This window comes from Trichomycterus rosablanca, chromosome 26 (genome assembly GCF_030014385.1).
Source record: "Trichomycterus rosablanca isolate fTriRos1 chromosome 26, fTriRos1.hap1, whole genome shotgun sequence".
Classification (NCBI taxonomy): Eukaryota; Metazoa; Chordata; class Actinopteri; order Siluriformes; family Trichomycteridae; genus Trichomycterus; species Trichomycterus rosablanca.
Genome location: NC_086013.1, coordinates 13016688 through 13030880, shown reverse-complemented (window position 1 = coordinate 13030880; position 14193 = coordinate 13016688). Strand labels below are relative to the sequence as shown.

Here is a 14193-nt window from a genome sequence, read left to right as displayed (position 1 = left end):
ACCATGCTTATACTGTATCTCGCCACTGATATTTAGTTGCCTTGTACATTTAGCCTTCAATACATAAGTGCTGTTTGGTTCAACAGCACCTACAAGCTTTATTCTCTTTAACTGCACAGTGAACCAAAGTGTTTCCATTAGCAAGTAATAATAATTAATAATACGTTATTCTATATTTTTAGGCTGTTTAAATTTTGCTTGTTTAAAGGGTTCTTTTATTATTATTATCATAATCATCTTAGGTAAAATATTTTACGAATGGATTATATTAATACTGTATATTACTAAAGAGATCAAGAAATATCAAAATGATAGAAAAACCAAAATCAGCGCCATTACCACCCCCTTAACACACTGATCACCACTGCATTACTTTACTTTATATGTTACTTTGTTGCATGGACACAAACACATAATTGTGAAAGTACATTATTAGGAGGACAAATTAGCCATAATACCAAAAATAATTTAATGTGGTGGGGCTTTATTCTGATAATATTAAAAGAAGTAATACACTTAAATTGTAAGCTTCTCAACTATTTTAATCTGGATCATTCAGGTGCAGGATCATTTTACATTTACAAGTTAAAATGTCATGTTTACATGCGCATAAAGATATGTCCTTTAGTCATACAAAAGAATTACAGAGAAACTTCATTTGCATTTATAGCATTTAGCAGATGCTCTTATCCAGAATGATCTACAGAAGTGCTTTCTTAGGAAACATTTTCTTTCTTTGGAATAAGTAGACAACCATCTGCTGAAACACATCTGCTAGGTGCATGTTTTTTCATTTCATTTGTTTTTCAGCAACCACTGCAGGGTTGCAGTGGGTCCAGTTCCATCAGGAAACAATGGGAGCAAGGCTGGAATACCCTGGCCAGAGCACCAATCCATCGCAGGGCTTCAGAAATAGACCCCCTCAGACATAACCAATCAGTTTGATACCAACGCTGAGATTTGAGCAGAGGTGGGCTTGTGTGATAGACCACTGTCCCACCCGAGCACAACTAAGTGCATGTTAACAACTTAATTGCTTTAAATGACTCCGTGCACACATTCATGAAAGTGCCACACACACTTACTCATTTACTTACTCACTCACACCTCTGAGCAGTTTAGGGTACCCTGCAGAGGACCCTCACATACGGGATACATGCCAGAACTGAACAGAGCCAGTGACCAGAAATGAGGATTAAATATGTGTCCCCAGGACACTGGAACTGTGTTTCACCCAAACAAGTTGCTATGTCACACCCCTGCTTATTGCACTCTGGAGAGAAATCTGAGTTCATGCAGTTATCTGATGATTTATTACATTTACTCAAAATCATTAAGAGGATTTCTATCCAGCCAGTAAGGAGGTGTTAGTGTTAGTGTGGATGATATGATAACAGGAGTAACAAGGCTCCAATGGTGGCCAAATCCTGCCAAATCCTGCTAATGGGCAGAGAAGTATACGACAGGCGTCCAATTACCCTCTATGTGTGTCTCTCACTTACACCAACATATAAACACAAAACACGGGCCAGCCACTCAGAGAGACATAGAGACAGACAGGCTGATGCTGCTGTGTGAGAGGTTTTAACTAAAAAGACAGGTCAATACACCAATAAATTAATCAAGCCCAGCTTATTCTGCTGCATTACAGTATTTATTCATTTATTTTCACTATCATCTTTATCATGTTCAGGGTCACAGTCGGCCTGGCAGCATTCAGAAATACTGGGTGTATGGCATGAACAGGAAGCCAACTAATTGAAGGGCTACACACACTCAATCATTCACTCTCACCAGGGAGTGTTTTTCAGCAGCCAGTCACCTTTTTTACATGATGCAAGTGAAGAACCAGAGTACCTGGAGGAAACCCACACAGACACATCAAAACTCCTCTCATACAGTGACCAAAGGTGAGGGTTAAACCCAGCTATCCAGCAATTACTCTACCAGCTGCGCCACTGTGACGCCCAGCTGTGATCATGTAAAAGTGTCATATACAGGCAGAAATAAATCAACTTCCATCCCTGAGCAACACACATTCAAATTTAAATTTGCCAATTTACCTACCGCATGCTTTTGGGATGAAACACACAGACACTGACTGGAGGCAATGGTCTAAACCAGGCCACAAAGACCTAGGTCACTGTTCACCATACCCCTTTCCACCATGAGGAAAGAGGTTTTGACAGTTGGCTGCCTAGTTTTTACCTCCTGCTTTATCCTGGTCAGGGTCATGGTGCTTCTGGTGCCTCCTGAAAGCACTGGGTGCAAAGGCAGGAATACGTTTTCCATAGGTGTAAATGAGTGAGTGAGTTGTGGACTGTCCAGGGTTCCCTCCATATGGCCCCGGACACACTGCAAGCTGGTCCAGCAAACATTAAGGATGTTTTTAAAAGTGTAATATTCCTGTTTAAATCTGATCATACATATACAGTGTATCACAAAAGTGAGTACACCCCTCACATTTCTGCAAATATTTCATTATATCTTTTCATGGGACAACACTATAGACATGAAACTTGGATATAACTTAGAGTAGTCAGTGTACAGCTTGTATAGCAGTGTAGATTTACTGTCTTCTGAAAATAACTCAACACACAGCCATTAATGTCTAAATAGCTGGCAACATAAGTGAGTACACCCCACAGTGAACATGTCCAAATTGTGCCCAAATGTGTCGTTGTCCCTCCCTGGTGTCATGTGTCAAGGTCCCAGGTGTAAATGGGGAGCAGGGCTGTTAAATTTGGTGTTTTGGGTACAATTCTCTCATACTGGCCACTGGATATTCAACATGGCACCTCATGGCAAAGAACTCTCTGAGGATGTGAGAAATAGAATTGTTGCTCTCCACAAAGATGGCCTGGGCTATAAGAAGATTGCTAACACCCTGAAACTGAGCTACAGCACGGTGGCCAAGGTCATACAGCGGTTTTCCAGGACAGGTTCCACTCGGAACAGGCTTCGCCAGGGTCGACCAAAGAAGTTGAGTCCACGTGTTCGGCGTCATATCCAGAGGTTGGCTTTAAAAAATAGACACATGAGTGCTGCCAGCATTGCTGCAGAGGTTGAAGACGTGGGAGGTCAGCCTGTCAGTGCTCAGACCATACGCCGCACACTGCATCAACTCGGTCTGCATGGTCGTCATCCCAGAAGGAAGCTGACGCACAAGAAAGCCAGCAAACAGTTTGCTGAAGACAAGCAGTCCAAGAACATGGATTACTGGAATGCCCTGTGGTCTGACAAGACCAAGATAAACTTGTTTGGCTCAGATGGTGTCCAGCATGTGTGGCGGCGCCCTGGTGAGAAGTACCAAGACAACTGTATCTTGCCTACAGTCAAGCATGGTGGTGGTAGCATCATGGTCTTGGGCTGCATGAGTGTTGCTGGCACTGGGGAGCTGCAGTTCATTGAGGGAAACATGAATTCCAACATGTACTGTGACATTCTGAAACAGAGCATGATCCCCTCCCTTCGAAAACGTGGCCTCATGGCAGTTTTCCAACAGGATAACGACCCCAAACACAACCTCCAAAATGACAACTGCCTTGCTGAGGAAGCTGAAGGTAAATGATGATAAGTGATGGACTAAACCCAATTGAGCACCTGTGGCGCATCCTCAAGTGGAAGGTGGAGGAGTTCAAGGTGTCTAACATCCACCAGCTCCGTGATGTCATCATGGAGGAGTGGAAGAGGATTCCAGTAGCGACCTGTGCAGCTCTGGTGAATTCCATGCCCAGGAGGGTTAAGGCAGTGCTGGATAATAATGGTGGTCACACAAAATATTGACACTTTGGGCACAATTTGGACATGTTCACTGTGGGGTGTACTCACTTATGTTGCCAGCCATTTAGACATTAATGGCTGTGTGTTGAGTTATTTTCAGAAGACAGTAAATCTACACTGCTATACAAGCTGTACACTGACTACTCTAAGTTATATCCAAGTTTCATGTCTATAGTGTTGTCCCATGAAAAGATATAATGAAATATTTGCAGAAATGTGAGGGGTGTACTCACTTTTGTGATACACTGTATATCAAGTGATTTTCCAGGTAAACAAAACAATGATCACACGCAGCAGTTTCAGGCAGCACAAACATGGTACCAGGATGCCCTCTAGTGAAAACTGCTGTGATTCACATTCAGCATTATGGATAATCTTCTCAGTTTCCACGGTGACACAGAGAGGAAGAATAAGGAGTGACCTCCAATACAAAACTGCTTAGAACGAAAGTGAGAGAGCACATATGCAGTACTGGACTTTGATGTTGGGAGATGTGTGTATGTGTACGCGTGTGTGTGCGTGTGCCGGGCTGCACATTGCCATGGCACGATGCCAGTTGGGTCTGTACTTATGTTTATACACACACATGTACATGTGTGTACGCGTGTGCTGGGCAGACATGGTGCAATGCCAACTGGTTCTACACTTATGTTTATAAACACGCACGTAAGACAGTTTTGAGCAGTATCTCAAGTAGTGAAGCGACTAGAGGCATTTCAGCCACTAGGGGTGCTAGAGTGCTGCCTCACCAACCGTGATGTGGTTAACGCAAAACCCAAAAATCGTCTGGTGAGTGGGGGTTATGTGGCGGTACCTTTAAATTGATAAACTGGGTAAAGGCTGGTAAACAAAAGGGAACAAAATTGTAGCAACAGATGGGCTGCAGTCAATAATTGTACACACAAAATGTGTATGCATTTACATTTTTGGCATTTAGCAGATGCTTTTATCCAAAGCGACTTACAGGACTGTAACAGTATATTGTCTAAGCAATTAAGGGTCAAGGGCCTTGCTCAAGGGCCCAACAGTGGCAACCTGGCAGTTGTGGGCCTTGAACCAGCAACTCTTTGATTACTAGTCGAGTACCTTAACCCCTAGGCTACAACTGCCCTATGCATTGTAGGAATAACCTATATAATCATCAATACATATGTGTAGTGAAAGCATGTCCAATAAATCAATACTTAACATGTAAGTCAACAAGTAGTTTATTTACAATTATTGTAAGCGTAAAGCTAGTCACTAAGCTGTGGATAAATCACATCAGATGTGGGGAAAGATCACATTGGCCAACAGGTATAACATATAGGGCAAACAAATGATTTAACCTTCTAAATACTAGTCCAGTACCTTAACCACTAAGCTACCACTATCTAAAATAATATAAATACCATTAACTGCTGACCATAAAAAGTTGACAATTCACTATCACTTGTCCACCACAAACCTTCCTGAATAATCCAAAACAAACTGCCAAATTGCAAAGCAATTCCATTTCAAATTAGCTAAAAGAAATGTTATCAGACTGGCATTCCAAAATTTTCAACCCTACAAGAAAATCTGTTTCCTTAAGTCATATTCAGCATGACTGTGCCACTAAACACAAAGTAAATGGTATAGGAAATCATGGCTCCAATCTCAACCCAAGTAAACACTTCGAGAGTGAACTGGACCATTTATTAAGAGCCGGTCCTTTTCTTCCAACATCACTGTATGATCTTTCAATTTCTATTATGAAAGAATGGGCACAAATTCCCACAGACACACTACAGATTCTTGTAAAAAAAAGCCTTCCCATTAATATTCCTATTCCTTCCTATGAATAGTCCTAAGTCCAACAATGCTCATGTTCGGTTGTCCACATACCTCTGGACATACAGTTTTGAGTGTTTGAGTGTTGAGTTTGATCAGTAAATTACTGTCTACTTGTGTTCATTTCTCTGTTGTCCTGAAGAATTTGTCTCCTAAAATAACTTTTCTTAAGGGAATAAGGAGAATTAGTCTGTGATGTGACAGCTGCTCGACTGCGCATAATTAGGGTTCCATGAGTGTGTGAGTTCCTGTGTATCTCTTAGGGACTTTGAAAGCCGTATGGCTTTAACGGTAGAACAACAGTCCATCTGCCAAGAAAAGTTCTCTAGAAGAACAACATGAATAAATTTCAATGTAGCTTGAGTGTCTTTAAAAAATAGGAAACCATACAGAAAAAAATTGGATTGTACTGGAGTAAATGTCTTTTAGTAATTAGATGAAGAGGATGTGTGTTTGGAAGCAGTCTGATGCCTCTGATGTGTTGGGTAAATATAGCATTAAGATCGCCACACCCTCCACCCACAGCTCTTTACAAGACAGTCTGGAATTTATGGCATCTACTGATCTACGCCTCAGCTAGAAACTACTCATCACCACCCACCAACTTCCACAGAATCCAGTACTGAAATCCCTTCTGTACAAACATTTAACATCTCCTCTCCATACAGTATTCTTATAGCTCCATGAAATGTAACTTTACCACCAGTATTTTCCACAGTATTATAGACATACTTTTTATACTTTGGCAGCATGTATATAACGTAAAATTATGAACAATACAGTGCTGTGAAAAGGTCATTTACCCAACTGTTATTACATATTTGTCACACTAAATGACTGCACATAAATAAACCGAATGCTATATAACACAAAACACACTTGGGTAAAACAACACATTTTTATTTAAGGGACACGGTTATCTAGAGTAAATGTCACCTTAGAGAAAATAACTGTCCCGTTAATTGGTAGCATCACCTTCAATAGTGATGACTGAAAAAAAACCCACACAGATATTTGCTTTTTTATTTTGAATCTCAGTTTTACTGCATCAGCTTCAGCTCACAAATTGACACACCTCACATCTTCTCACTACCATTTGAATGGAAAGTGGATTTGTTCCCTCAAGTCATCCAGGTCCTGATGTAGCAAATCAGATGAACTGTTTGACTGGGTAACCATTGCTGCATTTTATTTTCCACAATGGTGATGCGCATGTGGAATTATTTTTACTTAAAAAAAATAATAAAATGACCTTTTACAATCTGGGCTGTTTTTGTGTAATTCCATGTTTTGTAAAATTATCTTAAATCATTTAGTGTGAAAACATACAATTAAAGAAGAGGCAATTATCTTAACACGCCACTGCAGATACCTTATCCTAAATTACACAGTAGGCACTTTGCTCCTTTCTTCTAAGTGTAGTCTTTGGGCACATGGCCAAGGTGTGGATCTATGCACGTAGCACTGCCTTGGAGTTTCAGAACTTCGCTGCCATGTGACCAGGAATTATCTGATCAAATTTGAGCATGTCCTTGCTAATTTGTTCTACTGATTTGTACTTGTGCTGTTCCACTGTACTAAAATACCAATATGTAAATTTAGCAGACTGACAGACACTGACAGACCAAAAAACCAACTGACTGACCAAAATGACTTAATGTCAAACATGTGTGGGATGAGCCACGTGTGGTCGGTCCTCATCTGATTATGTGGTGACAGTATAAACCCAAACATGAACAGACTATGAAACTAAAAAACTAGGAGGAACAGTGTGGCTTAAAAGTCTTATTCTTTTCCCTAATTGGACTTTGACAAACTCCATATTTGATGCTGTGCTAATACCATCTGCTAGAATTAGCTACAAGTTGTTTAGTAAAAGAGTTAAATATCGAGCAAAATAGGTTTGTTCAATAACAGATAGGAAAACAACTAATTCCACCATTTGGCTACGATTGCCATGATCATGTGAACAAATTGCTGAAAGACCAATCAGCCTATTGTTCTGTTGGGGACAGATCACACACAAGCACACTCATCCAACTGAATAGACAAAACATGCAAAACACTTACCAGTCTCTCCATTTCTTGCTCTTTCATCCTCTCCTCACGCTGCCAGCGATGGTACTCGAGCAGTTCATCCTCATTGTCACTGATCTCTGAGATGCTGTTTTTGCGTTCCCGCATTCGCGGTTGGACAGCCCGTGACTCCTTGGTGGTCTTCCTCTGGCTGTGAGGGCTGGTGACGGGAGACACTTCAACCTTGGTGGTCAACACTGAACTCTGTGTAGCTCCAATACTCCCATTTTGCCTCCCTCCACTTCCACCAGTGTGGTCCCTCTGATGACCAGATACAGGGGAAGGGCTTCTGGCACGTAGCCCCCTTGTTCCAGTGGCGTCTTCCCCCGTTGTGATTTGTCTGTGGGGTCGAGGGCTATCCGATACACCCTTTCCGGACTGGCTGCGAGTGGAGAGGGGAACTCCATGTAAGGCTCCAGTTAGAACAGGGACTCCCTGCAACCCACGCCGTGGTGAGGAGGGACTTGGTGGGGGACGTTCTCGGACTGAAGTGCCATTAGATGATTCGATGATTCGGCGTGTGGACTTAGGACTTTCTGCAGGAAACATTGAGAATGAGTTTGTGTAAGTGCTGAAATCAACTGGAGGAGTTTCCTGCAGAGAGGAGCCCACACTAGACCGAGGACTGGATGAAGCAGAGGAGGATGAACCCATGAACATGGCAAGGTTGGCCCTGCCTGGATCTCCAAATCCCACAGACCCAAAAGAGACACCCCCTCTGGCCTGATGATCCTGGATTTGGCTTAGACGACTGGCTGTGGGACTTGATGGAGCCTCTGTCAGGGCTTTCCTTGAAAGTCTAGGACTTTCCTGAACTTTTCGAACTCCACTACTACTGCCATTCTGAGGTACTGTGTGTCGTGGCTGTGGAATTGGTGGTTGGACTTTATTGTGGCAGAAAGTAGAATGTGAAGAGTTTGCAGGGTCCACACGAGGGCCAGGACTGCTGGCGACCGATGGAGATGAAATAGGAGTGAAGGGAGGAGTGGTGTTTTCGTAGCTAGAACCCACTGACATGGCTCCAGGGCTGGTTGGAGATGCACAGGCATACCGGCCTCCTCCATTCGACATTGGGGAAAGAGGCGACTGCGGAATGGGGTGCTCGGAAAGTTTTCCAGCCACCAAGGAGGAGAAGTTAGAATCAGTCATAGTAAGAGAGTTCATAATGTTTTGGAGGTCCTTGTCTATAGAATGGGTCATAGTGCTGTGCCCTGGATGAACCCTCTTGTGTGGAGCAGGCTGATTGTTGCCATTGGGCAGTCCAAGAGGATCTATGAAAAAGAAAGTCAAACACAAAATTATGGTTCAAATTCATGTACAAAAGCTGTTTAACCTCCTTAAATATAAGTAACACACACATAGAGATGAGTCAAAACACTAGGACCACCATCCAATACCTTTTTTTTTACAAACATTTATGTACACACATACATGAACACACACACACACTGAAAAATACAGACGTGTACAATTGCCTTTGATCACTGCTTTGAGCCCACCCATAGACATACAAAGAACTGGGTGTGGCATGCCATACTGCCTCCCTTGGTACAAAGGTCAGAGCGGACAGAAGAGAATGGAGCCTGAATTACATTATGACTCATACTCCTCGCACTGTGCCACTCTCTGACGTACACTCCTACCCCTAACTCTTTACACTCTGCTGCAGCGACTTCCTACTAGTCTTAGTTCTAGTCCTAGTTTTGTAACCCTCTTACTTTTGTGCAGTCATTTCACCAAGCTCCATACACACAAGATTTATTTAGCAGCAAAAACATTGATGATTTTAATGAACCAATACAAGCTACACAACATTCATTCATTCATTGTCTAAGTTACCACTGCTGTATCCTGGTCAACATCATGGTGGGTCCAATTTACTAGGTGAAAGGCAGGAAACACCCTGGAAAGGTCGCCAGTCCATCACAGGGCAGACACACACACACACACTCACACTCACTCACACCCACAGACACTCACACAGTCACACACACACACACACATTCTCACACCGAAGGCAAGTTTTAGTAGCTCCAGTTGGCCTGACTGCATGTCTTTGTGGGAGCACCGGAGCACCCGGGGAAAACAGAAACACACATGAAAAACTCAGAAAGGACAGAATCAAACCCAGACCCTCTTGCTGTGAGAAGACAGCACAACCCACTGCACCACCGTGCCACCCCACTAAGTAATAAACAAGTCTTCATATGCAACCTGTAGATGTTTTACTTTTTGTATCATTAGGTATTTGTTTGACTATGGATTTGCGCAGTGGACAACTAACTACGGTCAGTAACAACAACTAAAATACTTTTTCTTCCAAATGTGAGATGATGTGACAAAAGAACTGCAGAGATTTGTACAGGACTAAAATGATCAGACCACAAGTGAGTTCACAGTGCGTAAAGTGCTCCTTTCATTTCGTCAGGTAAGAAGGGAGGAATAAAGACATGACCAATTTAGACAGAATTAAAATCACAGCGGGGTACATGTAAAAGCTGGAATTACAAGAACTTGTCTTGACAATCGTCACATGAAACATCATAATCGTGGCAGGCCTACAATAAAAGATTAAACACAAAGCCCTACGTCTCAACATCCTGCCGCACACAGACTGGCTCTGCTGTTAAAAAAACAAAGCAACACACTTCTAAATGCTAACCCTGCACCTGCCGGGTCATGCCTTCATTAACCTCATCATTGTCATCGTGACGTCACATACATCAACATGGAATTCACGCCTGCAGGGTCAAAGTCAGCAAAAGGGGATTTCTAAAGCCTACACGTCCATACAAAAAGCTTCTGAGAGCATTCAGAGACTTATTCATTCCAGCAGAGCTATTTGTCCTCTCAGTTTTCACTTCCTGTGCACAAAAGGCCATTTGTTCATTTCATTTTCATTAACCACTTTATCCTGGCTGGTCAGGGTCATGGCAGATCCAGTTCCACCATGAAACACTGGATGCAAGGCAGAAATACTTGCCCATAGCACCACTGAGATTTAAACCTGGATCTCTGGATTTTGTGCTAGATTAAATAACTGATGCCACCTGAGCGCTATGCACAAAAGTCCAAAGAGTTAATATGTCTAAGGTCAGTGCTTCATTCAGTAAGCTGAAATAATGCAACATTTCCCCCCAGCATTACAGTATTATGTTGTTTCAGCAGTTTTTATATTTTTTAATCATCTAAATGGAGCTTGTGAATAAATCTCTTCAGGATTAGCAGATTAAAGCCTGTTTGTATGCATGCCATCAAAGTGTTGCCATATTTTATCAGCAAATTTAAATCATTGCACTGTATCACAACACTTTATGTTAAATCCAACTAAACATGAAAAGACTGTGCTCAGCATTAGTTAATCAGTAGGGGTAATAAGACTGCACACCCTTATCTGTACCTGAATGTCCTTTGTAGGTGCTGATGGGGTCAGAATTTCCAACTGGCATCATACTCTTCATCCTGAGAGCCTCCTCTGGGTGGTTAAAGCGGAAAAAGGCAGACTGTCCAAAACAAAGCATGCACCCTGCAACACAGAGAGAGGAAACAAAAGGACATTAGCATAGGCAGCCACAAGAAAGTGAGGGGCTGCACATGGTCAAAAGTGAGTGTCCATCTGACCAAATGGCCAGAATTATGTGTCTACCAGACCAAATGGCCTAATGTATATGTCCATCTGACCTTGAGCTTCCTCAAGGTGGCTGTCCTTAGACTCTGCTCTACTACATATTACTATATTTTAGTTATTTTTAATGGTAGGTAAACATTTTAATAGTTAAATAATACCCTGATTTTATGTCGGTAATGTTAGCACATAGGACCTATAAGTAAGGGGACCTTGTATAAATAGTAAGGGGAAAAGGAGAAGCTTAAAAGAGAACCAAGTTTTTCACAAGTCACACTTTTTGACTAGTTTGTCTAAATATACGTGTATATGTGGAGATTAAAATGTAGAGGAGTAAAATCACAATATGCAATTTTTGGATATTTTATCTCTAATCTAAGCCTTAACAGAAGTTGACATTTACCCTAAAAGTAAAGTCTGTAGCATAATTAATAAAAGATATAAAAGAAAAAAAATATATATATAAAAGACAAGTATGACTGTCAGAAATATAACGATGTATTATGAAAAATTATTCCAGACTTCATGACGGTCATACTGGCATGTGCTTCATTTTTATCTGATGGATAATAATAATTGGATTAGTTGTAGCCACCAGAGATGCAGTCAAAAAGCCGGACTGAAAGCAAACTAAGGTCGGATAAAGGTTAATAGGAAACAACTCCCGTCAGCAGCATGATGCTTTGGAAACACAGCAGATGTGCTATTGTTATAACTGTGCATGAGTGAATGTGTATGTAAAAGACTATGATAATAGCTTATTCAGGAAGAATGAAGTACACAGAGAAAAAAAAACTTTCAAGTTTGAAAATACACCCAGAGGTCTTTTAAGTGCCCCATGTGCTGATACTTAATTAGAATTGTATTATTCCATCTAATTGTACCATTTCTCCACATATAAAAGACAAATTTGCTAGTATGACAGCGTATTGCTAGGTTAAGTAAGTGCAAGATGATAACTAATAGTGTAGGAAGGTTTTACAATTTCCTCGGTATCAGTAATCAGTAATTTACTCTAATGTCTCATTGGGCCATTTTTTTTAGCTTGTGCTACAATTAAAAACATATGCTGTTATTTCTGTTTAACTAAAATACTTTAGTATGGAACACAAACAGTTAAAAATATGTGACAGCTAAACAAATTCATGATGGTGCTACACACACTCCCCCACCCACCCACTCAGGCCACTTTAGATGATCCAAGATTAAAAAGACAGATGAATCGATACCAGTTTTGTCACACATGCCATAAATTTACAATATTGACATCCATTATATAATGGCCACTGGCAGCACAGGAACTGCTGATAATAACAAGCAGGTTATAAATTACAGCACAGGTTTAGAGTACCAGATATGAACAATCACCAACACCAATATATCAATGCAATAACGTAGGTAGCCTGGGCTAAAACATTATTTTGTTTTTTTAACATCATTCATATTCAGAGCATGTCGTCTACTGTCTAACAGAAAATTCATATCGATGCTGTCGTTTTCTTCGGAACAAGTGCATTCATGACAGCAAGTCCGAATAAAGCCAGAATCAGTCCAATGTAATGATAAGCATGCAATGGTAAAGATACTGTAGATGATATGAAGAATTTCTAGTACCTAAAGCCATCTTCCTAATAAATCAATTTTAGTATTGTGAAGATGATGCTCCAGAGTCCAATGCTGAGATGCTTGCGGAGGCATTTACTTAGTAGTAAGGTTTGCATCCTATATCAGTAACACATAAAAGGTAATTTAGAAATTAAGTATGAGTCTCACTACTTTTAATATTTGTGTATGAAAATTAATTGTATGATTGAATGCACCTATTAGTTAAATCCAGCACACTTCATTATAGCAAATATTTTTATGAGAATTCTTGCAATTACCAGAGTATAGCAAAGCAGGGCTGGTTATACTAAAACACAGATGTTTACAGTTGGGTCACAATCATTTGTAAATCACATTCAGGACACAATATTCCATACAGATAAACTTTATTGTGCATTACCAGTCTGTGATGGCCAGTAGCGTTGCAAGTAATAACTCTATTTAACTAATCAGAGGTTTAAAATTAGTGGTAATTCAGGTCAGGTAGTTATGATGAGGTATTAACAGCAAATTTATAGTTAACAAGTTCACAAGCAGAGGTAGCTCAGAGATTAAGGTACAGGACTAGTAATTGGAATATTGCTGGTTTAAGCCCCACATCTGCCAGGTTGCCACTGTTGGGCCCTTAAGCAAGGCCCTTAACCCTAAATTGCTTGCAATGTATTCAGTCACAATTGTATATCTCTTTGGATAGATAAATGTAAATGGTCATCATTTGGTAATGACACAAAAAAGTAAAAAAAAAATGTAATTTTGTAATTACTTCTTAACCTTGAGATATTATCTTACAAGGCCATGTCAATAATCACTTAACAGTGCCCCAAGTCCCCAATGTCTTTACCTTCTACAGACACCCCAGGGGGGCATGCCTGTTTGCTTTGGTATTTGTTTGAATGGCCTGAATATACAGCCTTCTGCAAAAGTTTCGTCACAGATGGTCAGTTTTCATGTTTTTTGATTTTCTCACACATTCTCACATGAGAACAAATGTTTTTAACATATTACAAAACTTGAAATTGTGTGCAGAGGCTATGGCACATTTTTGCTTTGTTAAAATAAATGAAATAAAATTAAATAAATAAATAAAAGCAGCACCAATTTAGCAGAATATGTCATATTCAAGTTTGTTTACTGTAAAGGATATGATAAATTAAGTAAATCATGGAATTTCACTAAGGATGTCCAACACTTAACACTGTCAATGCTTAACACTGGTTTAATACTACAATGTTCCACACACTGCATACAGGATATTATTACGTTTAACATCAATTACAGCAATTAACCCAGTT

At 40.6% G+C, this 14193-nt stretch overlaps 1 protein-coding gene across 11 annotated transcripts in view; it reads right to left on the bottom strand.

Moving 5' to 3' along the window:
* Positions 1 to 14193, bottom strand: part of phldb1a (pleckstrin homology-like domain, family B, member 1a) — a 61582-nt gene that overhangs the window by 26204 nt on the left and 21185 nt on the right. For all 11 annotated transcript variants that reach the window (XM_062988404.1, XM_062988403.1, XM_062988409.1 and 8 more), the window contains 2 exons: positions 11072 to 11197; positions 7666 to 8942 (listed from right to left, as the gene is read on the bottom strand). In XM_062988404.1, coding sequence (XP_062844474.1) covers positions 7666 to 8942; positions 11072 to 11197 — 1403 coding nt within the window. The remainder of the gene's footprint in view (positions 1 to 7665; positions 8943 to 11071; positions 11198 to 14193) is intronic.